At 61.2% G+C, this 27669-nt stretch overlaps 1 protein-coding gene across 2 annotated transcripts; it reads right to left on the bottom strand.

Moving 5' to 3' along the window:
- Positions 1 to 307: 307 nt before the first annotated feature.
- Positions 308 to 16947, bottom strand: TSC22D3 (TSC22 domain family member 3). 2 transcript variants are annotated; one of them, XM_032701916.1, is made up of 3 exons: positions 16520 to 16947; positions 2149 to 2200; positions 308 to 1597 (listed from the first exon to the last, which is right to left on the bottom strand). In XM_032701916.1, the coding sequence occupies exons 1-3, from the start codon at positions 16840 to 16842 to the stop codon at positions 1352 to 1354; spliced, it is 621 nt and encodes a 206-aa protein (XP_032557807.1). In that variant the 5' UTR covers positions 16843 to 16947; the 3' UTR covers positions 308 to 1351. The 2 variants fall into 2 exon arrangements, with proteins under 2 accessions (XP_032557807.1, XP_032557808.1); XM_032701917.1 differs by lacking the exon at positions 16520 to 16947 and adding an exon at positions 2497 to 2681.
- Positions 16948 to 27669: the final 10722 nt, after the last annotated feature.

Below are 27669 nucleotides of genomic sequence, written 5' to 3'. Positions count from 1 at the left end.
ACACCCCTAGTCACAGGTGTGACACAGGGGACAGAGACCTGCAAGTTCACAGCACCTTTCCCTATTGCACACACAGCCTTGGGAAGGGGCTGCCTGCTCATGTCTCCAAAACCCCATCTTGGCTCATCCAGGGCTGTCTGGGGGGGGCTGATCCCTTGCTAAGGTGGGGAGCTGCCAGGTTTTCCCAGCTGGGGAACAACATCAGCCCAGTATCCTCACCAGTCCCATCTCAGCAAGCCCCAGCCTCCTCCTCAGCAACACCACTGTCCCCCACCTTCCCAGCCACAGACACAGCTTGGGGCACACGTATATATAAAAAGTAGAGTTTATTGCCATTTCTATCTAGATATACACAACAGTGTCACCGCTTCTGACATCAAAAGCAATGTCCCATCTCTTCCCAGAGAGCAGGCCAGGTACAGGGGGGAGCTCAGAAAACAAGCCAGCTCCTCCCAACCCAGCAGGCTGGAGCGCAGCCCCGCTCACAGCTCTGCCCAGTGGTCAGTCCGGATCCTCCCAGTGCTGCCACACTGCTTCATCACGTGGGACACCAGAGAGGGGTGAATCTGTCCCCTCCTTGCTGCGACTTGCAGCAGCTGGCCACCCAGTGACAGCCGCTCACCGTTCCAGTCTGGCTTGAATCCCCCAGCTGTTCCAATGGGCATGGCTGGCCCAGAGCGGGCACCCCACAGCCTCGGAGGCACCGCTCGTGTGCATGTTTATACATAGATACAGCTACAGAAGATGCCCAAACTAACAAAACAAGCTTTTTTTTTTTTCCCTTGTAATCCCCACACTGCTGTGCGTTCAGCCATGCACTACGCTGCAGCTGCCACCTCCGGTGCTGCTCAGTCTGGGTCGGGTTCCAGCAGGCTCCTGGGTGGCTCGTGGGACAAATGTGCTTCGCTCGCTAAACGTCGGTCTCCCTCCAACGTAAGGCTTTGCCAGAAAGAGACACCCCCCTGCAGAGTGCAGCCGTGGCCCGAGGCTCGGCCAGCGCTCCTTCCAACCGCAGGCTCCCATCGTGGTGCCAAAGACTGCCCGGCACTGCCAGGGTGCCAAGGTGCCCAGGCTTCAGCAGAGCCCGGGACGGGCAGCCACAGGTCTCCTCCTGGCACCCGGCGGGCGGTTGGATGGGGAGGGGGGGTCAGCTGCCTGCGTCTCCCTTGAAGAAGAGCATCCTCATGCAGGAGACGGCCACTGGCTCTGCGGGCTGGCCAGGGCTGCCCGGGGGGCACGGCTCAGCGCCAGGTCTGGCAGTCCTTCGTGTGAGATGAAGGCGGAAACGATTTTGCAGGAGATTAAGTAGAAAGAGTTCTGTGGCTCTGCCCACCCCAAGGACAGAGCCACCTTACACCGCAGAGGCCCCGGAGTGCTGGGCCGGGGCAGCCACCCCGGGGCTCTGCTCCTCAGGGCACAGCACCTCCACTGGGAGCCGGGACTGGAACTTCTCCAGCTGCTCGGGGCTGGCCAGGGTCTTCAGGAGGCTGTTCTCACGCTCCAGCTGGGAGTTTTTCTCCAACAGTTCCTTGATTTGCTCTTTCAGGACCTCCACCTCCTCCCGCACTGCGTACATCAGATGATTTTTCACAAGATCCTGCAAAAGGCCATGGAAGAGACCATCACTGAAGAGTTATGCCCTGGGGGTAGCTCCCTCCCTTTACCAAGTACCGGGAAAAGTGCCAAGTGCTGCAGAAGCTTTTCCCAAGGCTGTCCCTCCCCACCCTATCCTTGGAATCCTGGCCAGGGCTTGGTGCTCAGGCAGCATAGCTCCCTCAGCTCCCATCCCTCTGGTCTCTCTGCATACACAGGCGCCCTCCAGCTCCAACTCCTGTCCCGGGGTCTGAGGGGGGGGCTGCAGTTTCCGATTACCCAGAGAACCTGGCTCCATCACCCTCACAACCCGAGGGTCCCCTTCCATGTCCACCCTCGCTCCCTGCGCACTGCGGCGCGGATGGAGCCAATGAGCTCCAGCCACAGACAAAGAACGACTCTGCCCGGCAGCGGGCTGGAGAGGGAGGATCCCCGGGGGTAGAGGGACCTTCCGCCTCGGGCAGAGCACCCACCCGGGAGCGGGGAGCCTCCCTCTAGGGCACAGCACCCGCGGGATGACGGGGGAAGGTGCGGGGGGTCAGCCCTGCAGCTCACCATCGCTTGCTCGATCTTGTTGTCGATGGCCACCACACTGGCTCCGGAAGCGCTGGAAGAAAGCGGAGAGGCCGGGGGTTAGCACCGAGCACCCCTCTTTCCACGGGGATCAGCGCAGCCACCCCCCCACACACACACCCTGCCAATGCATCGGGGCGGGACCCTCCCCGGGGAAACCCAGGAATCCAGGCACCGGTCGTGCGAGCCCTTCGCTCCGGGAGCAACAACGCCCCTGGACCTCGATCAGGGTATGCAGCAGGGCCCCCCCCGGGGCACCGGGACGCCCCCTCCCCCGGGGCCCTGCGGCGAACGGCGGGGGCACCGCGGCGGCACCGGGGCTGCCCCTACCTGTTGTCGAGCTTCACGGAGACCACATCCCCCCCGAGCAGGGAGGAGAAGAAGGAGATGGAGAAGTTGTGGAGCTGGTAGACAGCCACCTCCATGGGGGACTGGTACATGCCGGTGCTCATGACTGCGAGCGCAGGGACACACTCACACGGACGGCAACGAACGCACTGCGGGACCCCCCCCTCGCCGCCCCCGCTTATATCGGTGGCGCCCGCCCTGCCGGGAGGGGCCAGCGCGGCCGGGACCGCCCGCCGCCCCGCAGCGCCGCGCCCGGGGCTGCATCGGTACTGCCCCCCGAGGTGACACATTGACCTCCGCTACTGCCCCTCGATGTGACACGTTGACCCCTGCTGCGGCACCCTGCCCCCCCGTACTGCACCTCCACCCCCCTACTGCACCTCTGCACCCCACTGCCGCCCCTCCGCCCCTTCCAGTTGCACCCCAGCGCAGCAACACACCCTCCCAGTGCAGGACCCCCGCCCTCAACACTGTGTCCCCACCTCATCTGCACACCCCCACACACTATTGCAACCAGAGTCCTGGCACCCCTGGCACCCCTAATCCAGTTCCCCCACAGCCCACATGCCTCAGCACCCCCTTCCCGTGCTCCCCACATGCACCCAGGACGGGGGGGGGAGAACACACGCAGCTGCTTGGGGGACTGGGAGAAAGGGTGAACCCGCTCTGCGTTTGGGGATGCAGCCTGCAGGTCCCACGTGGTGGGGCCCCGCGGCTGCGAAGGGGAGGCAGGAGGGGAAGGGGAGCCACAGGCGTGCAAAATAGAAACAGGGGTGCAAAATAGAAACGGGAATGAAAAACAGAAATGGGGATACGAAAAAAAACAAAACAGAACAAAACAAAAAACCGGGGTGCATAACAGAAATGAGGGTGCAAACAAACAGAAACTGGAGCGACAAACAACAGAAACAAGAGCAGAAAAACAACCGGGCGTGAAAAACAACCCCGGGAAGGGAAACCAAAACCTGCAGGCAGAGCAAACACGGGGTGCAGAACCAACCCAGAGTACAGAACATGCCTAATGTGCAGAACTGCGGGGTGCAGAACAAACCCAGGGCGCGGAACAACACCCCGGGAGTGCAGAACAGCACCCAGGTACAGAACGAACCCGGGGTACAGAACGAATTCGGGGCGCAGAAAAAAAAACACGGAGTGCAGAACACGCCCAGGGTGCAGAACAACGGGGGATGCAGACCAAACCAGGGGTCCAGAACAAGCCCGGAGTACTGAACAACACCCCCGTTGTGTTGCAGAACAGTCCCGGGGTACAGAACAAACCCCCGCTGTACAGAACACCACCGCCACGGGGGTGCAGAACAACGACTCCGGGGTGGAGAACAAATTGGGGGTACAGAACATGCCCGGGGTACAGAACAACAACCACAGGGTGCAGACAAAACCTGGGGTCGACAACGGAATGGGGGCACAGAACAAACCCAGAGTACTGAACACCACCCCCCCGGGTTGCAGAGCAGCCCCGAGGTACAGAACAACAACACCGCCAGGGTGCAGAACAACGACCGCGGGGTGCCGACCAGTCCCGGGGCACAGAACCCCCGCGGGTGCCGAACACGCCCTCGGCCGCGGCGGCCCCGCCCGCCCTTGCATAACCCCGCACGGGCGGCGGCGGGACCGGACGGGGGGGCCCCCCCGCGGGCACGGGGGGCACTGCAGGGGCTGGGGCCGGGGGTGCACGGGGGGAGGGTGCTGGGGTGCACGGCCAGGGCCGCGGGTGCGCTGCCTGTGTGCAGTGGCGTCCCTCTGTGTGCACACGCGTGTGCAAGCCCCGGGGTGACGCCGGGTCCTCCACAGCGACCTGCACATAGAGCAAGCGGATCTCCTCCGTGGGGTGGAGGCAGGACCCCTAAAAAGCCCTCAGCATCCCGGGAAATGGAGTGGCACTGCCCACCCGGGTGCTGCCCCCCTCCTGGCGCTCGGCTCCCCGCTTATCTCTGCCCTCTGGACCTGGGCCTGGGGGGACTTTGCTCAGTGGCCACCCACTGCCCCCGACCCCCATGTTTCATCCCCTGAAGGCCATGGCAGAGCTGATGCTGAACAGACCCCGTGGCAGAGCTCATGCACGGCGCAGCATCCAAGAAAATGTTAGAGCTGGCAGGGCACTTTAAGCGACCTTAAAACACTCATTCACAACACACGTGCACCCCAGGAATGCTGCAGAGGACCCCGAAGGCCCCGATCCAGGGGATCCTGAAGGTGCCTGGCAGCTGGCTGTTGGGAGAGACCAAGGAGCCCTGACAGCCCAGGTGTGCTGCCAGGACCCTTCCTCAGGTGGGGAGGGGTATTTCCCTCAGGTGGGAAAGGTGGTATTTCCCCATCAGAAAGGAAAACTGAGGCACAGTGCACTACAGCTGCTGCAGAGAGCCAGACCTGGCCAGGCAGCTCTCTGCAAATCGCACCAACCTCCCAGGGCAGGGTGAGGGCCGTGGGGTCCCGCGGGGCAGAGGGCACAGGCACCCTGCATGAGATGCTGTGCTGCCCGCAAACCGCAGCCAGGCACGCCCGGCTGCCCCGGCACACACGGGTTTGATGTGGGGATGTGAGAAAGCATTGTCTCCCCAGTGGGCCCGTCTGGGACCCGTGGGGGAGATGATGCATATCCCCCCTGTGCTGGCACCAGCCCAGCCCACGCAAAGCTGCTGGGCAAGGGCTGAGTGCGGGGCTGGCACTGCAGAGAGCAGGCAGGGGTCTGTCCCCTGCGCCACCGGGCTGACGTGTGTACCCCCCCTGCCCGCACCAGACCCTACTCACCAATCCCTCCTTCTGAAGAGGCTCGGGGAGTATGGTGGCTGGAAGGCCATGCTGCCCCACGGCCCCGCTGCGGCCCCTCTGCTCCCCGGCAGCGATGCCGGCTCTGCCTGTGGCCGTGTCCCCCCAGCTTGCGATGGCAGAGACAGCCTGGGTGCCGGCCGCATCCAGGGGCTGCGGGCACGGGGTAAACATGCTGGGGGATGACCTCAGCTGCGCTCAATTGGCCCTTTCAGGGCCGGTGGCCAGTGTGCCACCCCGAGCCGCGCGGTGCCCCCCTCCATGGGCAGATGAAAGGGCACTGTGTGCGCCTGTCGCAAGAGTGACTGGTGGTGGGCTGGGTAGCAGCCTCTAGGACACAGCTGTCCCCTTACTGGGACAAGTCCAGACCACCCACACCAGGGGTCCTTTGACTCAGTTTCCCACTGCAGCTCAGGGAGGGTCCCGCTCTCACTGCAAAGAGGGGAGGAGAGATGGGGAGAGGCACTTTTTCCCACGATTGGGCACGTCACCAGTTGTGCCATCTTCTGTCTCCTGCAGAGGTGGCAGCAGCAGGGAGATGGGATGGGCAGACCCCAGCCTGCCCCAAGCCCTGACAGCTGTGCCTGTTTTCCCACTGTCTGTACTAAAGCCCCCCCCCAGTCCTGCCCAGCCTCCTTCCCAAAGGAAGCCCTAAATCATTAGTAGAGACTAAGGGCTCTGCCGGTGGCCCATGTCCCACAGCTTGGAGGTCTGGGTTCCTGTCTGGTCCCTTCCTGATGCAGCACTCAGGCACCAAGGACTGGGGAAAACCCAGCAATTTCTGCAGCTGCTGGAGCGAAGCTGGAAAGTGCTTTGGGCTAAGATCGCTTCAGCTCTGCCACCTCCAATATTTTTCCCATGGAGTGGGACTACTGCAAAAATAAACAGGACTGTGTAACTGACTTCCCTGCAGACCCCCTGGGGTCTTTCCACCCAGCCCTGGCCACAGCCATCACTGCTCAGGGTGCAGGTTCCCTGCTCCAAGGCTTGGCAGAATGCTGTCCGCCTCCATGAGACCGCAGGGAGGGATGCTCTGGAGGGGTGGAGAAGCAGCAGTCTCCTTCCCCACACTCAATGAATGAGGGATCCCTAGGCAACCTGTGGCCAGGGCAGGGGCTGGCTGGGTAGGGGACTGCAGCCTTGTGCCCACAGCACTCCCACTTGGGGGACGGGGCTCCTGGACATGTCGCTGGGCACACACAACCATGGCACACCTTGCAGCCCCTACATTCCTGCACACGCATGTGCACACACACCCCCTGCACACACAGCACGCCCATACCTCTTACACACACACGTCTGCCAGCCCACACGGGCGCACAGCCCGCGCACGGGGTCACGCTCTGCACACACATGTGCGCTCGTGCACGCTGCTTGCACGCGTGTGCCCACGCGTTAGTTTAGCACCTGGAGTCGATAACCTTCGGGGTCTTTTCCAACCCCAGAGCCTCTGTGACAAGCACTTTGCAGGCATGCCCGGCAAACACGCTGCCGCTCCGCGCGTGTGGGTGCACGTGCAGCGCCAGCACCCCCCGCACATGCTGCCCTGACTCACGGCTGACGCACAGCCCTGCCTGCACACCCCGTGTCGGCGGCGCGGCGCGAGGCAGCTCCACGGGCCCCTCTGCAGCAGGGGGGCACACCCAGCCCACGGGGGGCACCGGTAGCTCTGCTGGCATCTCCACGCCGGGAGCATGAGCTCCCAGCTCTGCTGGACCCTGCTTTGTGCCAGCTGCCCCCAGGGAGCCCCTCTGAGCCACCCCAATGCCCCCACAGCAGCAGGGTCCTACATGGGGCCCCAGCCCCCCCCACAGCCCTGGCTGAAGGCCTTGCCAGGCTGCTGGCAGCCACCTCCTCTCCCACCACCCACATGTGGTCCTCCAAGTGGAGCAGGGTGGGCAATATACCCCCTTGCCCTTCCTAAAGAGCAGGGGGCTGTGGCCTTGCAGCTACCCTATGGCACCAGAGGACACAGTGATGGGCATCTTGGAGCAGGCTGGGCGAGAAGGGCCAGCGCTGTGAACTGTATCCCTGAGACAGCACCAGGGCAGCTCCTGCCTCCGTACCCAGTGATGGGAGGTTCGTCAGGCTGGGCCCGGCTCGAGCCTGTGGTTATTCTGGGAACAGCAACAGTAGCCGCGATACAGAGTAATTGTGACACTAATTGTTGTGCTCTCTGGGGAAAAAAAACCACCCGCAGCTGTCATCGAGCAGTGAGGAGAGGTGGTGACACCAGCCAATGGTGGTATCACCCCAGCAGTGGTCCTGCAGGACACCCTGAAGCTGCCAGCAGCCCCTCAGCCCTCACACAGCCTGTGTCCCAGCCCGGGAGATGCCGGCCCCTCTGCCAAGTGACGTTTAATGACAGCCCCCTCCTCAGCAATGGGATGTGGAGGTCTGCGGCCCCCACGGGGCTCTGCCTGGCTGGAGCAAGGGGTGACAGGGAGCAGGATGAGGGGATCATCTCTCACTGCCTGGCACTCCACACTTGCACAGTGTTGTGGGTCATGGCCCTGGGGACAAGACGTGCTGTTTGTGCTGAGCCCTGTGCGTGAGACCCAAGCCAGGCACTGCAGTGCCACACACCAAAGGATGCTCCTGCCCTGGCAGGACTGTTGGGGCTGCAGGAGCAGCCCTGGCTCCCCAGCCTCAGCTCTCTCCTCCTGCTACAGGCTGTGCTCACAGCTCCATGGCAGCGTTCCTGGCTTGCTCTCTCCCAAGGACTCAGCTCAATGGGAGGAAGGCCCATCAGAGGGTCCGAGGCGTGGGAAATGTTTATAGCCTGGCCTCGGAGACACTGGAGAGCAAACGGGGAAAGGCGCAGAGCCAAGGTTGCCCAGGCTGCTCTGCAGAGCCAGATCTCCCGCTCCAAGGGTCAGAGTGGAGTGGGAGAGGAAAAACCACTGCTTGCAAACACGCTAAGGAAACTGCCTGTCAAAGCCCAAACTCCTGCAGCTGTGTTGGTGGCGGCCACGGGAGTGGGTATGCCAGCACCAGGGCCAGCCATGCCCTGCAGGAATGGAGGGAGGGGTGGCCAGGGACACCAGTGATGGCTGGAGACTGTGGGAGCCCATGGTAGGAAGGGCTGGGCATGGGACAGGGCTGAGAAGCTCCTGGTCTTGCCCAGCAGCCCTATCCTGGTGCTGGGAAGGGAAGGGTAATGCCAGAGGCTGCCAACAGGCAAGCAGGCAGCTGGGTCATCTGCTGTGCCAGTGCCAGAATCCTGAATTGGAATTGCCTGCCCTGTGGCAATGGTGTGGGAATGCTGCTCCAGCCCCAGCATCCCAAACTGTGCCTGCTTGCCCTGTGGCACTGGCGTGGGGCTGCTGTGCCAGTCCCCAGAGCTAAGAGGCTAGCATTGCCAAAGCACACCAGTTGTCCAGCTCTTGGTTTCCTCTTCCTGAACACACCCTGACTGAGCTGCTCACTGAGGCCTGACACTACCCCTGCCTGGCTCAGCTGGTGCCTTCCAGGGGTTGTGTGGGACACATGGAAGCCCCACACAACTAGGAGCCCTGTGACATGGGGACCCAGGTCATGCCCACCAGAGCCTTAGAGAGCTCATAAATCCCCCCAACCTGGGGCATGTGCTGCTCCAGAGCAGCGGGCAACCCCTCCTGGGCACACCTCTAAGTGCCCAGGCAAGGCTGCAAGCCCCTGCCTGCAGAGCTGGTGCTGCTGGCCTTACCTGGCCCCAGTCCCAGCCCAGGGGACACCAGAGTCACGTGGGAAGAGCTGCACAGAGGCAGCGGCCTCTGCCATGTTGGGGAAACCTGAGGAGGGTTTCAGTGAGGGAAGGCTGATGGGGAAACTGTCCTTGGGGAAGGCTGACAAGGAACCTCCCTTCACCCCCAATGGAGGCACAGCAAGCTCTGTGGCTGTGGGCAGGGGACACAGGTGACCCCCCGTGCCAGGCAGCGGGCAGGGGTTGTGCTGTGGAGACTCCTCCAACCTGTCAGGCTGGAGGTGGCGTGGGGTGGTGGATGGAGCCCTGGCAGGCTCCTGTGTCCAGCTGTGGGGCTGCCTGTTTCCTCTGATAAAGGTACTTGGCTGTACTCCCAGTTCTGTTTTTTCTTGCGTGCGAGTGCACACCCCAGAGCTGGCCTGCTGAGAGCTGCAATTTTTCTTTCTCTAACTTTGCCACCAGACCCTCTTCTTCCTCCCATGCCCCGTGGTAGCAGCTGCCCCCCAGCACCAGTGTGAGGAGGGGAGGTCAGAGAGGACCCAGCTCAGAGCCAAGCCCTCTTCACCATGCTGTAGGAAGGCCCCAAAGCCATGGCTTCCCCATAACATGCTGAGGTAGGAGAGAAAGAGGTAAAAGGGCTGATCTAGTTGGTACCAGCCCTAGACCATGTGGCCCAACATCCCACCTTGGTGGTGTTTGTCAACACTAGCCCCACAGTGCTGCCAGCCCAGTGTGGGCTGCCCTGGTGGGCACCCTGCCAAGGGCCATGGGGCACCCTTGCACCCCCCGCAAAGGGTCCCACAGCCACTGAATGCAGAGGCAAGGTAGCCAGGTATGGCACAGCCCAGTGAAAACCCCGTGGCGTTCCCCATGCATTGTGCCTGGCGGTGGGGGGAGCACAGCCACCTTCTCCCGTGGGAAGGGATGCCCAGCCCCAGGGAGGATGGCAGGCTGAACCCTCTGCAGAGCTTTAATCCGCAAATCTGTCCGCAGAGCAAAGTGCTTCACACCCACGCAGGCCCAGGGTGGAGTCCTGTCACTGAACTCGCTGTTATCACCTCCCGGTTAGCCCGTGCCCTGCCCTGGGGCTCCTGCCAGCCACGGCTCTGAACTCCGAACTGTCCTCATTTCAAAGCTTACTGTGTCAACCTGGACAGTGCCGGCTGGATCATCCCCTGATACTGCCTCCCCTTTTCTGGTCCAGTTTCAGGGAACTGGGGTGGCCGTGACGATGAAGGGACACCCTGCAGCACGAGGGGCCACGCAGTGCCCTTGAACCTCAGAGCAAGTGGGCAGGGGGCTGCCAGCCTGGGCTCTGCCTCCCCCAGCCCCTCACTCAGCTTTGCAGGGATCCCCAGCCCGAGAGAGGAACCCCAAGGCAGGGCCTCTGGCATCCTCCAAAAGCAATCCTGGGCCCCTTTGCAGGCAGGAGCGGGCGCTCTGGAGCCCCGCTGGGCACTGGCAGTGGCTGCCCTGCGGCGTGTGGGAGTGCCCGCTCGCTAATTGGGAGGCAGCTCGTTATGTAATGAGCATGGAGGCTGGGGAGCCGTGAGAGCAGTGTGGCGCACCCCATGCTACCCAAATCTGCTCTTCCAGCCCAGAATAAACCCTATTTACAGAACCCCCCCCCCCAAGCCCTTCGCCAGCCCCTTTCCCAGGTGGCAGAACCTGGCGCTCTCCTGCTTGGCTCGATGAGGACGCCTGGGGGGAATCCCAGCAGCCCCACAACGCCCAGGGGGTGGCTGGACCCTGCTGGGGGTGCGAAGCCCAGACAGACCTGATCTGGTGGGGGTTGGAGAGGAGAGGAGCCGCGCTCAGCCAGTGCGTGAGCCAGCACCCGCAGGAGGTCAGGCAAGGACATGCAGGGCGGCGCAGCTTCAGCAGAGCCGGTTATTAATACCCCGCCTGGCCTTTGCAAGGAATCCCGGGCATTTCGAATCAGGGACCTTCGCTGAAACCCTGCCCTTGCTGACATTTCAGAACAATAACAACGTGAAAGACAATCAGCTGCTGGCGGGACGTGTACCTACAGCACTGCCGTGGCTCTCCGTGTGCTGGCCTCAGTAGCCAGCCCTCACCTGGCTTGTGCCAACCTTTGGGGACAACCTGAGACTGTGCCCTGCCTCCAAACCGGTGGAGCAGTCCCCCTCTGTGTCACAGGGGGATCACCATTGAGACCATAAGGATGTCTTGTCCTGCCCCAAGGCAATCCCAAGGGAATCACAGGTACGGGGTGGCGAGGACTGGACCCCAGCCTGATCCTGGAGTCTGGCAGGCCCAGGGCTTCTGCTCTGTCACTGGAGTCATTCTGCATCAAAAGCCCCCTCAAATATATATTTATATATAACTCAGGACACAGACAGAGGATCATGATCTCCTGTTTCAAAGCCAGCCATGTGCATCACCTGGATAAATATAACTCAGAGCTCATTTGCAAAGTATTGCCCTCGGGATGGGTTGCAGCCTCTATCGCCTCTGCAGCCCTCTCCCCCCCACACATGCCTTGGGGTAAGGCTGGACTTGATGATCTCAGAGGTCTTTTCCACCCTAAATAATTCTGTGATTCTCTGCCATGTGCCAACAGGGTCTCAGTCCTTCCCAAGGGCAGGATCCAACCTGGACCCCTGCTCCCCTTGGCAGTCCCCTTACAGCACATGGACAGTCACATCCCCTGGGCACACACACAGCTACCAAGTTCTGATGACACGCATCCCGAGCCCCTTGGTCCCACACAGGTCACGGTGCTCCCCCAAAGCACAAGGTTGGCTTTAACCTTCCTTATGCTGGGCAGTGGCCAGGGAGGTGGCAATAATCCCAGCAGAGATCATCCAGGATCAGGCCATGTCTCACCAGGAAGGGAAAGTTTGATGCTGGAGGGAATTGGCATGATGCTGAGACCAGGGCAGACCCCTGCAACCTGCTCCAGCTCCAACCTCTTCCACATCTTTAAAGTTCACAGCTGGAAATAAATCCTGTCCAGCCTTTCCCCCATAGGGCCATGCTGTCATCCCTGCCTGACCTTGGGACACCTACCCCTGTCTGTGGGGAGCCAGGCATCTGCCCTGGCAGACGGGCAGTGCTGGAGCATCCTGAGGGGACTGAGGTGACGAGCTGCTGAGCAGCTGACATTGGCATCACCAGACTCTAGCTCAGCTGTGCCAGCCCCCTTGGCCATAGCCTTGTGATCGTGGGCAAATGGTTCCGTCCCAAAAGGCTGGAGGGGCTAAGCAGTGCTCTCCTGAGCTCCAGGGAATGTTGGGAGTCTGGAGGGAGCTGGGTCTTGCAGGAGCAGGAAGGGACAGGCACAGTGCATGGTGTGGCGTGTTCTGCCACTAGCCCTGCCAAGCCATGCTGAGCCCCCTGTGCTATATCAGAGCCCTGTAAACCTGACCTGTGGGGACATCGCTCTGAAGTCTCCTCGGTCATGGGGTGGGCGTCCCAGGGTGTCAGGATGCCCATGATGGAGACCAAGGTGGGCTCAGCTGGCTGCCCGCCTGGCATCTTCCTGGTGTTGGGAGGATTTGGGCACACCAAGGTCAGCACCTCCCAGCAGTACAAGCTACTCCTGCCACTGAAACGAAATCTCCCCAGCACCTCAGCAGTGAGCAGGGCTGGCAAACCACACTGCAGGCCACGGGACAGGCCACGTGCAGCTCTGTCCTTTGGGAGCAAAGCAAGCAAAGCCTGATGCATGGTCTTGGTGGTCAAGGGGGCCCTCCCAGCCCCCTCCATGGCAGAGCTGTCCCAGGGCCAAAGCAGGGAGAGCAGGACAGCTTGGTCTCACACCCACACCTCTCTCACGCTCACTTGTGGCCCCTCTCCCCATCAATGTGTCCTTGTTGCTCCAGCCCACTCAGCCGGCTGGAATGCATGCCTTGGCCCTGCCACCCCGGGATGCCCTTTAGGCCCTGGCTCCTCTCCTCCTGCCCTGGCTCCTCTCCTCCTGCATTGCTGCCACAAAGTGACACTCGATGGACAGGAACAAGTGGTGCTGTGACACAAATACCACCCTGGTACCAGGACACAAATACCACCCTGGTACCGCTGTCCAGGCACTCTTGCTCACCAGCCTGACATTGCAGTGGGAAAGGCGGAGCTGCCCTGCTTCTCCCGCCCAAATTCATCACACTTGAGGCCCCCTTGCCTCCCTGTGACTTCCTTGACTTGCTCTGGCCCAGGGGAAGGTGGACCCCAGCCCTTTTCATGGCTCAGACCAAAGGGTGGGTCATTGCCCAACCTGTTCGGTGGAGCAGCAGGTCGGGCAGTGCTCGGAGATTGTCTGGCTGTGCAGAGGCATCCCCTCGCTGCCCGGAGCAGGACGGACACAGGCTGGCCAGGCTGCCAGGTGTTGCCCAGGAGAGGCTGGAAGGAGTGCTGGCACGGCTGGCCGATGTGGGCGAGCAGGCTGGCACGTACCTCCTCTCCCCACCCAGAGCCAGGCGGGGTCCTGCTTCGATCAGGCGCCAGCACACACCCGGGGTGCTGCTCCTCCCACAGCGCCAACCTCCTCCCACACCACGGCTCCCCTCACCCCCTGCTCTGGGGAAAGGTGTCACACGGTCACAGGGCTGCACTTCCTGACCCACACTTGGTCAGGCTCATGCCTGGCTCTGGGATGAGCTGGGGTAACACTGCAGAGGGATTGCAAAGACCTTTTTGCCCACTGTGTTGGCATCTGCGGGGAGAAGGTGTGCCCAGCCAGGATGGTGGCAGCTGCCCTCCTTCTACCTGATGCTTCCATGTGAGCTTGGCCCCTTGGCACTCCCAAGATCTCCCTGGAGAGCAGTTTGTGATGCCCTGTGTGAGGGCACAGTGGGGAGAAGCCCTTTGGGCACAGGATCCCATGCACTCCTGGAGCAGGAAGGCTTCCTGCAGGAGTGTCAGCCCTGGAGGCAATCGGTTCAGAGCATCCCTGCCTTGTGCGTCCCTGACAACACCCCTGCTGTGAGCAAAGGGGCACGGAGAGCCTAGCAGAGACCACCCAGCTGGGGAAACCCCCAGAGACAGGTCAGACATGCTGAATATGAGTTGTTTGAGATGCCCAGCACTGACTTGACCCTGATAGAGCTGTTTCCAGCCAGCACCAGAACCAGACTTGACCCCGAGCGCAGCAGTTTGGTGCTCCCATGCCGTGCTGGATGTCGGCCATGCACGAGTGTGTGCATCCACACAACTTCCACCCCCTCCTGTGTCACTGGAGCACATCAGCCACAACAAGGGGCACTGACTGGTTTGGGTTCCCTGGTGCCAGCAGCCGGGTACCCTTCTCAGGCCTGTTATCGGGGTGTTCCTTTGGCACCCACAATTCTCTGCTGTATATGCTATCTCCTCTTGGGTGTCTTGGCTCATTCCCCAGGAGGAGAAAGTTCAGGCTGGAGTGAAACAACCGCAAACACAGGTGTGGGCACACCTGGCTCCAATGCCCGGGGCCATACACCCAGCTCCCCCACGCTGTGACACCTGAGGGGGACAGGGGATCACCCAGGCAACCTCCAGACCAAGGTGCTTGGACATCAAGTGTGATGGAGGGACGTGGCTTTGCGCCACACCATGGCACAGGGGTGTCACAAAAGGGAATGCCCTGAGCCTCTCGGGACACAACACACACCAGGGCATGGAGGACAGGCAGCAACGAGCACTGAGGGGCACAGACAGGGAGAAATCCTGATCCCCTGGCACCTCTGCTATCTCCCTACCACAGCAGGAGCTCACCAGGTGCTAACCCAGAGCTCTTGGGTCCTGCTCCAGCAGGGACAAGTTCAAAAGCAGCCCGCTGTGCCCATGGGCACTGCCTGCCCCACCGAGCAGCCCGGGTGCTTGGCTCCGACCCCAGCCCTGGCAGCCCACACTGGGGACAGTGTCTCGCTTTCCCCCCTTCACCTGTGATGCCAACTGGCTGCAGCCTCCCCAGGGAGCAGGGGAACCTCTCGCTCCCGTCCCCTCCCAGCTGGGTAGGTTCGCTGGCTGCACGGGTACCGGTGCCTTGGCGGGTGTCCCAACTCCTCCTTTCCCACCTGAGCGGCAGCTCGGCGTTATGTAAGTGCAGGAAGAACGTCGCCAAGGCCGGCTCGAGGCAGCAGCCTCCCGGCGTCAGACGCTTGGCTGGGCGAGGAGGCGGGCGTGCGCCGGGGCGGCTCACACGCGTGGGGCGGCCACGTGTGAGTCCACCCGCCTCCCGCGCCGGGCGAGGGGACGAGGGGCGGCTCGCCCGCCCGCGCACAGCCCACGGGAGCGCACCCACGGGTGCATGGGCGTGCAGGGAGGGAAGGGGATGGCGAGGTGTCTGTGAACGCGTGGGTGCTGCCGCGCCCCCCCCTGCGAGCTACTCCTCTCCAGTGGAGCAGCGAGTGCCAGAGCCGCTGCCTGCCCTGCCAGCCATGCAGACACCTGCCCGCGATGCACTGATAGGCCATAGCTCCCCTCAGGCCTGGGGGTGGGTAATGTGTCCCACCTGCTGAAGCCACAGGCAGCTTCGGCACCGCCGGCCCAGCTCGGCTCTCCCAGGCCAAGCTGGGAAGACGCAGACCTGCGAGCCCCAGCACAGGCTGCTCCCGCAAAGGGTGTCACCAACCCTCCCTGCTGCTGGACACCGGGGCCAGCCCCACACAGCACCAGTGCAGGACCTCAGACAGCTCTGTCTACTCCTTGCCCCTCGGGTCCACCTTGTCAGGGCTAAGGACCCTGTGGAGTGGCAGCCCCTGGGACTCCCTGTTCAGTCTCCTCTGCCCTCACTGCTAGAGCAGGGGAGCAGGGTGGATCCCCCAGTACTGCCTCCTCAGCCCCCCAGGGAGTGTACGGGAGCAGCCCCAAGCACATCCTGCTGTGTGGGCACAGGTAGCCCACCCAGAACAGCCTGGAGTCCAGTGAGGGCAGCTCGGTCAGGGCAGAGGCACTTTCCAGGGACGGGAAACACCACCCAGGCCAAATCTATCTCCACTCAATTTACTCTGGGAAGAGCCAGGGGAGCTGCCGAAAGGGCAGAACCTGGCACTGGGAGTTGTGGACTCCCTACCCAGGGTCTCATTGACACTCAAGGTGGCTTTCGAGGCAGCACAACTGCTTCCCAAGGAACCTGTCACCCACTCCACGCAGAATGGGGCCGATGCCCATCTGTCGCTGGACACTATCCATGCCCCTGCAGGCACTGTCTGTGTGGACAGAGGTAGCCAGGGAGACGAGCACAGAGTCCAGCGGCCAAGACACACAGCTGGGAGCTGTTGTCACTGCCCGGCAGACACGGGGCACCACGAGAGGGGCACGGTGGAGCAGAGCCACTCAGACCCGCACCCAGGGATGGGCTAGCACCACCCACAGGCTCCGTGCCACGCGCGGCCGCTCCTGCCTCTCCCCACGCAGACCCCACCGGCGTTGCCACCCCCCCAGCCCCGGGGTCCCACAAGTCCCAGTCTGTTACCAGCCCGGGGGGGCTGCAGGCCCCATGTCTTGCCCCACACTGCTGACAGCTCCGACCCTGCTGTCAGCTCCGGCGGTCCCAGTCCCTGGTAGCCCCCGGCCCCCGGCGGTGACACCCACCTGTGGAAGAGGAGGAGGATGGAGAGCAGGGTCTGGTCGATGTTCCTATTGCAGATGCCCTGGTTGAAGAGGTAGCAGGGGTCCCGCACGACGGGCTCCAGCGAGTCCTGGCGCATGATGGAGCTCAGCTTGTCGGTGTTGAGGTTCTGCCGGACCAGCTGCTCCCGCAGCTGCCGGAAGCTGCTCACGGTGGGGCTGCCCGGGTTGTTGTTCTCGCCGCCTGCCCCCTCCTCCAGCCCGCTCCGGTTGGCCAGGTCCAGGCAGCAGCTGCAGCAGTCCAGCCCCACGGGCGACCGGCACTCCTCCGCGGGCGACGAGGACATCCCGGGTGTGCCCGCGCCTGGCCACGGCAGCGCCGCCGGGGCCGCTCCCGGGGCCGCGGAGGGCGAGCGGCTGCAGGACGCGCCCGGTGCCGAGCGCCGCGCACGGTCCCCGCCCGCCCCGGCCCCGCTCCAGCCCCGCCCGCCTCCGCTTCGCTCCTCCCCGCTCCGGCCCCGCTCCTCCTCCCTCCATCCCGGCCCCGCTCCGCCCGGCCCGGCCCCGCTCCGCCCCGCTCCGCCACAGCGCCGCTCACCCACCGCCCCCGGCAGCGCCGCGCACCCACCCCACGCGTGGGTCCGGGAGAAGTTGGCAAGGAGTGACAGGGGGGTGACAAAGGGACACAGTGCCCCCCTTCTCGGTGGGGACCCCCTCCCCTCTCTGTGCTTACCGGGGGGGCTGAGCGGGGGGGCTCAGGAGGCTGGAGCTGCCCGCGGCATCAGTCGCCGAAGCATCGGCGCGGGCAGCCCGCGTGGTTCCGGAGCCGGGGCAGGAAAGGGGGAAAAAGGGGATGAAAGGCCCCAGAATGGGGGGAAAGCCAGGAGGGACCCGGTCCCACTGCTGAGAACGTCTAGGAGCCTCCTCACCCGGAGACAAACCTGGCGTGGGTGGAGCGCACGGAGCCCGGGGGCCGTAGATGTGGGGCACGTTGGGACTCGCCGGCAGATGCGGGGGGTTCAAGGATATGCGAAGGGAAAAGCGGATTTCTGAGAGGGGGAAAAGTGTCCTCCCTGGCACTGCAGGGGGAGTGTTTTTGCCACCAGTGACCCGCACTGATGGGCTGGTAAAGAGCGGCTGAGGCACATTGTGCTACCCTGATGGAGCTGGGACATGGGACAACACCGCAGAGAGGTGGAGACGGCCGGGCCGGGACCCTCAGGGTGAGGAACGGGAGCGTGACGAGGTCCCGGCTCCGGAGCACACGTAAGAGATGGGATGAGAGGGCGGCCGCGGTGCTGGGCTGCCACTGCTGCCGGTCATGAACCCCGCGGGCCAGCACGGTAATCCCTCACCCTTCGGAGAGAAAAACAACCGAGAGCTGGTGGGAAAGGACTGAGCAAGGGTCCGAGGGATCAGAGCTGCCGAGCTGGGGAGCAGGCAGGCTGGGGAAGCCCACCATAGGCACGGGGACGTGGGGGCAGAGGGAGCTTCTGTATGGAGAGGTTACAGAAGGGTTGGTGTAAAGAGGTGCAAGAAGCAGCAATCGGAGGATGGCAGCGTGTCTGAAGGCCACGGGATTGATAGGGAGAGAGAAACCAGGTCAAAATCCGGCAGGGTAAAGACGCCAGAGCACCAGGACAGCGGGGGTCCTGGCGGCAGCGCTGTGCCCGCCAGGGATTTTAACGGGGTAGCTGCTCCCACTGAAGGAGTGACAGAAGTGTCCAATAAACATTCCTGTTCCCCATTTGGCGAGAAGGAGGAAGATGCATCACATGAGGATGAAGCGGTTTCCAGGATAGTAACCAGGGGAGGCACGAGACAGCGGCCACCACAGCTGGGAGAGTAGCCACGGCGACCTCAGGCAGTGCTTTCCGTGCCATGCCAGCCCGTCGGTCCTGGGGACGGGCAGGATCCGGTTCCCAGTGGAGCTGGCACTATCGGGGATCCAGGTGTGGGCGGGGGGAACTGTCAGCCCTGGGGTGATGTTGAAAACAGGTGAATTCCTGAAGAAGGGACCGCCCACAGGCTGTCACAGGAATGTCCCCCCCTCTGTGCACTGGCACGGTGAGGGCCGTTGATGCGGTACTTCCTCACCCCTTCCAGTGGGCGATGAAGGAGGGAAGAGGGATGAGCCTTATCCGTCTGCCCTGTGTGCGGTGGGAACAGCCTGGCAGGGGGCTGGTGAGGGGGTCCCTGGTGAGCCTCCCTGCTGGCGAGGGCATCCCGGGATGACCCCACCAGTGGTGAGGGAGTCCCTGGTGACCCCACTGTTGCCAGGATCCGCGGAAGCAGAGCTGAGCTTTCTCTTCTTCCATCCCTCCGGCTGGAGAACGGCCCCCGTGAGCTGGGGAGGGGGCTCCTCCCGCTGCCCTCACCGCTCTCTGGGCTGCGCCCCGGGCGGAGCTGAGCCCCACGCCGGGCTCAGTGGGCGGGTGCCCGCAGGACCGCGGGAGGCTGCTGCCATCCCGTGGGCACAGAGGGAAGGACACGACGCCCAGGGCTGGCACCCCTTCCCCACTTCCAGCCCCCCATGGCTCTGCCCCGGGCCCGTCGGTCCTGCCCGTCCCCGACGGCACTGAAGGTGGCCCTGGGTGCAGGTCGCTGGCTTCTCCAGGCTCCTTCTGTGCTTTGGCTGTGCCACCTGACCCGTGGCCTCTCCAGCCTCACCAGAGCTGCCACTCAGCACTCGAAGCAGCCCCAAGACCAGCACTGGCCGTGGGCAGGGCTGCCCCACACCAGCCCTGCTGCTCCACGGCCATCAATTCTTTGCTTCTCATCCACAACCGGCACACATCTCACGTGCAAGCCACGATGAGCTCCCTAAAGCCCCAGATCTGGGAGCCACGTGGTGGTTTGAGGTGATCAGCTGGGAGCAGGCATCCAGCCCTGCTGCTGACTGTGGCAGCTGGAAAAGTAGGTCTCCTATGTTTAGCTCTGGCCTTTTTGGGTCCCACTGTTCACGGGACTGGGACAATGATGGTTTTTGCACACCCATTTCCCTCAAGGGCACCCAGGTGCTCCACGCCCATTGCCAGGCCTAAGCCATGACTGGTATAGGGTGACATGCCAGAGCGTGGGGCACACCAGGAGGGCAAGGACAGCTTTGACCCTGAAGGGCATCGCACAAAGAGGGGCTCCACATTCCTCCATCGGCACTGAAAGGGATTTTCTTCTCCGGGCTGAAATGCAGGATGCTCTGCTCCCAGCTCAGGGCAGGGACTCCAGTCCTGCCCCAGCTTCTCTTACAGTCTCTCAGACTAGAGAGGGACTGGGAAGGAGAGTGCAGGAGGAATGTGCAGGGCTGCAGGGTCCTGAGTTTAGCCAGCTCTGTGCTGGCCGTGGACCCAGCCACGTACCATCTGTCTGTCTGGGAGCTGTGGGGCTGTCCAGGTTCCACAGGCCCTTTTCCTAATGCTCTCTTTGAAAGGACCCTCCCCCTGTGGAGTCTTGAAGAAGGGACCTATTCTCAGGGGGTCTCCAGATCCCCTTGCAGACCCTGCTGCAGCCGGGGCAGCGCCAGGCAGGGCTCCTGGTGCAATCTGCCTGTGCTGCCTTCCCTGTTCCTTCCCTGTTGGTGCTTTGGTGGGAGCTGGCTCATGCTGGTGGACCATCTGCTCCAGGGGAGCCCGGCGGTGCCAACCCCCCTGCCAGGCGACCCCCTGAGCGCCTCCGCGGGCGCTAAGAATACCCAGCGCCGTCACAGCCGTGGTATTTGTCGGCACCGCCGGTGCCACCCCCACGCCAGCCTGCGAGGCACAGGATCCATCTGCTGCCTGACGTCAGCCACCAGCCACGCAGGGGGACGGGTGGGCAGTCTGGGGGGCCACGTGTGGCTGTGGAGAGGGGCCCGTCCCCGCCACCTGAACAGGAGCAGGGATGTGCTGGGACACGGGTGGTATTGCTGCCCAGCACCCAGCACAGGGACCCAGGGAGCTGCTGCCTTTCTTTTGTCTTGCTTTCCCCAGTGTTAAACAAAATGGACACCCTGTCCACAGCTTTGCAGCACTCCTGGGAAATGGGGGCAGCCCCCAGGGCTGGGTGACCGTGGCTCTGTCGTCCTGCCTGGGCCTGGCTTCACATGCAGGGGGGTGGGGACCCAGCAGTCTCTGTCGCCTGGCATGGAGTCTCCTCCATTCAGGGAGATGAGACGCCCCAGAGTTGCCCATCACAGTGCATGGGGCAGCTCCCCTGAGCACCAGAGCAGCCCTTTTCCCTGTGCATGGGGCCATGAGGACCAACGCAGTTCCCCAAGCTTTGTGTGTGGTGGAGCTCTAGATCTGCAGCTGGCAGAGACGGCAGTCTGGGTACCTTCAGCTGTTGCTACCCTGTTTTTGGGAGTTCCCATCTGGACTATTCCCCAGAGCTCTCCCTGGCTCTGCCAGGCTCTGCCCTGCCCACTGCCTGCTCTTTTCCTCCCAGCTGCTCCAGGTGAAAGAGTGTCACCCTTGCACAGCCATCCTGTGCCTGCACTCCTGAAGGCAGCGATTCAGATGGTGAGAAACCAGGACTTTGCAGAGAAAATGAAAAATTCCCCAGTCCTTCTCCTTGCCAAACTTTTCTGGAGCTTCTCCCACATCCAGCATTTCCTAGCCTGGGTCACCTCCTCTGTGCCCACCCTGAAGGTCCCTCTGAAGGACACCTCCTCCTCTCCTGGTCTGTCCCTCCTGGTTTGAGTGCCTGTGGCATGGCCATCTGGCACAGCCCTGCCATTCCTGAGGCTGGGCTCAAATGCAGAGCTGCTGCTCCTCCTCTTGGACCCATGAGCTGCACTCACCCCCACATCCAGACCCCAAACAGGGGGTTCTGCCAGGACACAGTGCTCCCACTGGGGCAAGCGCAGCACGGAGCCTTCCTTCCAGGCAGTGATGGTGAGTCATGCCGTGCCAGGATGGGATGTTTTCCTGTCCTTACACTCCAGTAAATAATTTAAGATGTCCTGACAGCCTGGGCCAGGGTGCCCTGTGGCACGGGGGGCTCCACGCATCACCCTCCTTCCAGCAGAGCCCCACGAGTGACCGCAGGCACAACATCACTGTCAAGGGGCCTTTCCTGCTGGGACAGAGGATGGTGGGCTGTTCCAATGCAAGACTTTCCAGCTCATTGGGGAGGGATTAAAACCAAATTGGCATTTCCATGGAGCTGATGCAAGCCTGGGGTTGTCTGGCAGTGGAGGGGTTCACTCACACAGGTGAGCACTCATGGGTATCGAGAAACCATCCTGAGGCTCTGTGAGGAGCACAGCAAAGAGTGGTGGGAGCTGCAGGGATGCACTGTGGGGGCATTGAAAACGTTATGGCACCAAACGGTGCATTTTCAGCTCTTTTTTTTTTTTTTTTTTTTAAGTTAAATAAATGGTGCTTCCCTCTGGTGTGGAAGAATTGCTCTCCCAGGGGGATAAAGTCCATGGCTGCAATTAGATACATCCTACCACAGTGAATATCCCTTCCTGGGGTGCCCGCTCCTCTGAGAGTAGCTGTGGGTGATGAGCCACCCGCAGGTTCACCCCCAGGCAGTGTCCCCTTCTCCTGTGCCCAGAGCTTTGCACTTTCCTGCCTTCATTTCCAGCCTGTGACTCCCAATATGTTCCCAGGCACTCGGAGAAGTTGTTCCCTCCCCGTCCCTGCTGGTGTTAGGAATGTTCCTTTTCCTGTTCCTGCTTGGCCATGGGTGAAATGAACCCAGATGGGTTCCAGAGCTGTTGGCTCTCACCCTGCTGTCTGAAGGAATGGAGGACAAAGGGCATTGCTGAGGCTTGGGCAGGAGGTGGGATGGTGGGACAAGGGACACAGGTGATTCTGGACTGTACCAGGGTCATCCCAGGTCAGGAAGGGACAGGGGCAACTGAGATGCTGCAGGGGATGCAGGAGGTGGTGGGAGCCATCCGTCCTCCCTGCAGTGGGCTGGAGAGGGACACAAATGTCTCCAGCCCTGAGCCTCTCCCAGACACCTGTGTGCCTGCACACATGCATGTGTGTGTGTTTCCCCTCCTCATCCTCACCCCTGTGGGGCTTCTCTGTGTTCCAGCTGGTTTTGGCAGGCACAGCAAGTACCAGGAATGTCTTATTTTTGGTGGCATTTGAAGGAATGTACAAATCACAGAATATTCAACAAGACATTATATCTTTCCCTTGGGACTTGTGAGCTGCCTCCCCATGGCAGTAAACACTAGCTTTGAGCATTCTGGGCTATAAGCAATACTTTTGGATGTGAATCCATCTTTTCCACCCTTTTGGAAGGAAACCCCATGTCCAGATGGAAAGGTAAGAGATACATCCCCCTCCAGGCTCATCTCTGGGGACTGAGTCATCACATGGGAGCATAGTGGGCTGTAGATCCGTTATGTTTGGAGTGGCCCAAGAGCACATTGAGGCTCTCCTGGCTCCTGCTGGCCAGGTACCAAGCAGATCCTCAGCCTCTGAGCCTTGTCTGGAGAGATTTTGGGGATACTACCCCACTCAGGCCCCTGCCTCAGGCCATTTCCTCTGCCCAGCCTCCTGTACCTGCCTTGAAATTCCTGCAGTGGGCACACAGTGGGTAGGCAGCCTTGGAGACCTCCTTGGCCTGAGGATCTGTGGCAGCACCCCAAGGATGATCCCTGATTCAGCCCTTGCCCATGGCCACTCTGGAAGACCCAGGAGCTTCTCCTCCACGTGTGCTCCTGGCACGCTGGCACCAGGCAGGGACTGATGTTTGCTCCAGGATGACCCCCAAAGAGTCCTCACCCTCCCCTGCCCTGGGGCTGGTGAGTGCCCCCACCCCTCACAGCCTCTCCTGTGAAGGTGGAAGAGCCATGGTGTTGACAGTTGCTGCTGGAGGGGGTGTGGCACAGCAGTGGCACTTCCAAAACCACCTAAATCGGGATATTAAAAACTGATCATCCCTGCAAGCAATTCAATTCCCTGGAAAGCCCCTGCAGTTTCGGGATCGTTTCTTCCCTACCCTTGTTAATTTATGGGAGGCATTATAAGTGTTAATTTATGAGGGAGATTATAACTTATCACAAAGAAGAAGCAGCAGAGCCACGGTAATAATTTCCAATTCTGCCTTTAATTAACACTGCTGATGGGCTGCCCAGCTGTGGCACTGCCAGGAGCTGCCACACAGTAAATCCCTGCTTGAAACAGTCACTCGAGTGACCGCAGGAATTTGGGCTTTATTAATATGAATGAAGTTGCTTTATGTTCAATTGAGTATGGAAACCAATCTAATCATGCTCAATGCTTGTCCAGTCAGTGGCCAAGTGGGTGGACAATGTCTCTCCCTTGCCAAGTTTCCCATGATCAGAGGATGAAGATGGAGGCTGGCCAAGCTGTGGAGATGCACTAAGCCTGTTCTGCGTGCAGGGATCAAACAGGGTCCTGTGGCTCCACCTGCCTGTCTGAATGTCCCTGGGTGATGTGGGGACAGTCCTGCTCACAGCCTGGCCAGGGGAGAGCAGACCTATCACCTCTAGATCCTTCTGTGCTGGGATGGGTGGTATGGGGCAGTGCTGTGACAGAACAGGCCTTGGCTGCACTGGGCCAACTGGAGGGTCACAGCAGCAGCAAGAGCGGACAATCCTTAGAAAAAATCCTTCCCCCAGAGAGGGAAGTGTACTAATCAATGGCTCTGGGACAGGGACCGCCCTGTGCTGCCTCTGGGGAGGGGGTGAGTGGGGCTGCCTGTCCCATCAGTGCTGGGGCAGTCTCCCACCCCAGAGATGCCCATACTCATGGCTAGGACCAGGAGCTGGCTGCCATCCCCTTGGCCATTTCCAGGATGCACACCCTGGAAAATGGGAAGGAAGCAGGGGCTGGAACTTGACACACATGCTGAGCTCTCTTCTGGAGGGTGCACCCCAAACCCTGCATCCAGGTGCAACCCTGCCCATTGTGGGCCAGTGACACCCACACAGCTGACCTGCACTGTCCCCCACCCAGATCCTTCTGGAAGAGGATATCCTGCTCCTGTACTTGCCTCCACACCTCACTGGCAGCCCCCAGTTGCAGGTGGTGAGATGAGCTGTGTCCCATAACACCCAGCTGGGGTGGCAGGTGCATGATGGGCCCCTGTGCCTTGTGCTGCTGCTGGGGCAGGACGTCATGGTGATGGAAGCCACTAGGCCCACTGGCAGCTTCCAGGGAAGATCAGGGAGGGCTGTGTGGAGCAGGGCACTTGGAGCACTCCCATGTCCAAGGGGAATGCTGAGCTGAGACCTTCTTCCTAATCTCCTTGTCTGCATCTGGGTGGCAGATGCATGATGTCAGATAGAAAAGGCTCCTAACAAACACCATTCACCACCATCAGTTACATGGAGCCTGGAGAGGGAGCAAAGACGTCTCAGCACCAGAGGAGCTATGTGCTTGAGAGCAGGAGCACAGCTCATGGCAGTTGGAGCAGGGCTAGTTCTCCCATCCTTCTTGTCATAGCATAGTGTCATGGCCAGAAAAGTCACAGCCACAGTCTGAACATCCCCAAGGTTCTGCAGACTTGAGAGACTCACGCCATGGTGGCCCAGGAACGGTCAGACCCAAAGGATAAGGCTGACAGGGAGGATGTGGAGCTCCAGGATGGATTCTGGCTGCCAGGGGAGGATGCTGAGCTCTGGGATAGGTCCTGGCTGTCAGGGGAGGGTTCTGAGCAGAGCCAGGCCAGCTCTGGGTCCTGGCTGTCCTGTCCTGCTGCTGGCTCTGCTGCTCAGAGCAGTGGTCCCATCTTCCTCCAGAGCCAGCCCTGCTGCCTGCTTGTGCACGCTGGACGTGACACCGAGTGTGTGACGCTGAGCCACGCAGAGGGGACAGGGCAGACCGCACAAGAGTGCCCGTGCAAAGCGACCTGCTCCTGCTGTCCCCCTCAACTGCTCCTCCCAGACGTGCAGGTGGCATGCACACGCACACGCTCGCCCTTGCGTGCACGCCGGCTGCCTTGGCGACTCGCACTGGACCAGTCCCTGCTCACGGGCGCACCGAGAGCACGCGTGGGCAGGGACACAGACGCGCTCCTTTGTGTGCAGACACTGGCACACACACGTGCGCTCCGTCCCGGGGCAGCGCGGATCCGAGTTTCCATCCCCGCGGCAGCAGCCACTGGATGGCAGCAGGTCCCCAGCGCTGCCACCAGCGCCGCCGGGAGAGGGGAGCGGGGCCGGGCTGCGCCGGGCGGAGCAGGGATTTGGGCAGCATGTGGGGAGCGGAGAAGGGGATGTGCTCCCCGGGGGCAGGCGGAGGGGGTGTTCTGGTGCCAGGGTGTCCTTATGGAGCCTGGTGAAATCTGCCTGCCGGGTCAGGCGGGGATGGCACAGGTCCTGCTGCACGGCCCAGCAGTGCTGGATGCTGCCCCAGGGGCAGGGGCTCAGCACCCGCCTGAGGTGTACAGGTACTGCAGTGCAAGGGACAGAATCACAGAATCATGATTTAGGTTGGCAAAGACCTCTGAGGTCACAGAGTCCAACCATTATCGAGCACTGCCCTGATGCTGTTTGGCCCACGAAGCCTCTTTTGAGCCTTTGATCCTAATTATTGTAGACTTAATGAAAGCACACTGGCTGCTGTCCCTGTGTTGGCCGCTCGTGCAAACACCATGGGGAGAGCAGCCCCAAGGAATTAAAGTATCCCAGCAGATTCTGTAGCAAACAGCTTCTGATCTTAAAGATGCCCCTTGAACAGGAGGGTGCCCTTGCACAGGCATGACCATGACATCCTGACCTTATCCCAGATGTTTCACACCAGTCTGGCACTTCTGAACTTGGCAAAGACAAAATCAGGTCCCAGCTTCTTGGCTGAAGGAACCCAGAAGAACACAGAGCTCCCATGGAAACACTTCCAGTGGATGCAGGTTGCTGCTGGTTCAGTTGCAGAGAAGGCAAAACCCAGAGGGCTTTGGATGAGAGGATGATCTTTGCATCCATTGAAATGTCCCAGAGATGGTTCTGGAGTGATGAGATGCTCTCACAACTGAGAAGGGTCAGGAAAGCACACAGGGCAACTGGAGCTGAGGACAGCAAGGATGAGGAGGATCCAGGGCAGTGTGGCACGGTTGGTCCTGCTGGCAGCAGGGCCACTTGTTGCCAGGTTCTTGAGATCAGGAAGCCAGCCTCAGGGAAATGGTGGGGAGGAAACCAGAGAGGACGAAGCTCTGTGAGCCACTGGAGTTTTGCAAAGAGCTTCTTGTTCCCACCTGGATTTCTGATCCTGCTTGGGCTCAGGGAGGTGCTATAGTGCTGTTCCTCTGGGGATGTCCCTAAGCCTCAGATAGGAATTAATGGGCTCTCATGAATGGAATGTGAGTCTGAGGGGAGTAGAGAAAGCTGGGGAGAATGTCACCTGTAACAGCTGGTGTGGGAAGCGGATGCACGAGTGACTGCAGGAAGGTGGTGGGTGGGAGAGCCGGCAGAGTCCAACCTGGCTGTGGCTGTGTGGGCTTCACAAATACCCCAAAAGGCTGAGGAGGTAACTGGGACACCTGGCGGGATTGGCAACATTAGTAGCAGTATGGGGATAACAAATTCCAGGGCGAGGTAAGCCAGGCAGCAACAGGCTGTGCCGTGACAGGCCACTATTCAACAGCTGGGAATTGCTCATCAGAAAGCTGGGGCAGAGCAAAAGAATAAGCAGCATAAATAGCTTAGGAATGAGATAAAAGTTTGTTATAAGTTTAATGTAATTAAGGTAAATTAGCCATTACATAATGGTGAGACATGCACATGTAATGACGCCCTTTGGGCCTGTCTTATGTGTGTGGCCTTTATGAGTAAGAGGTGCTGGGATCCCTCCATGGCACCGGGAGGTGCACGAAGGGGGGAGCACCCACACCCCGACTGATTGGGCTTCTGTTCCTGAGCATGGCCTCTCTTGCTCTCTGGCAGCCAGGCTGGGTCTCCCTGGGGAGAGGAATAGTCTCAGCACGAAGCAAGAAGGCAAGGCAGGATGCTCTCCTGTCAAAGCCTCATTATTCAAATTCAAGCTCCTCTTCAGAAAACAGAATGTCAAGAAACAGCACAGCTCCAGCATCAGGGCTCTCCTGGGAGAAATGTTAAAAGTGGGATCTTAAGCATCCAGTTTCTGTAACACAGGAAAGCCTTGGGTTGGTTGTTCTCTGACGGAGTCCCCAGGCTGACTTCAAAGGAGCCTCTCCCCCCCAGCCCCCAGCTCGTCACCCAGTCTGGGGTTTCATCTGAGGAACCAAACCCCAGG

This window comes from Chiroxiphia lanceolata, chromosome 14 (genome assembly GCF_009829145.1).
Source record: "Chiroxiphia lanceolata isolate bChiLan1 chromosome 14, bChiLan1.pri, whole genome shotgun sequence".
In the NCBI taxonomy this organism is placed as follows: domain Eukaryota; kingdom Metazoa; phylum Chordata; class Aves; order Passeriformes; family Pipridae; genus Chiroxiphia; species Chiroxiphia lanceolata.
This window is presented reverse-complemented; position numbering and strand designations above follow the sequence as displayed.

Coding starts and splice junctions, on each gene's coding strand:
- TSC22D3 (XM_032701916.1), bottom strand. CDS start 16,842: ATGTCCTCGTCGCCCGCGGAGGAGTGCCGGTCGCCCGTGGGGCTGGAC. Junction 2,201..16,519: donor ATCCTCCTCCTCTTCCACAG/GTGGGTGTCACC, acceptor GCTTTCTTCCAG/CGCTTCCGGAGCCAGTGTGG. Junction 1,598..2,148: donor ACAAGATCGAGCAAGCGATG/GTGAGCTGCAGG, acceptor GGCCTTTTGCAG/GATCTTGTGAAAAATCATCT.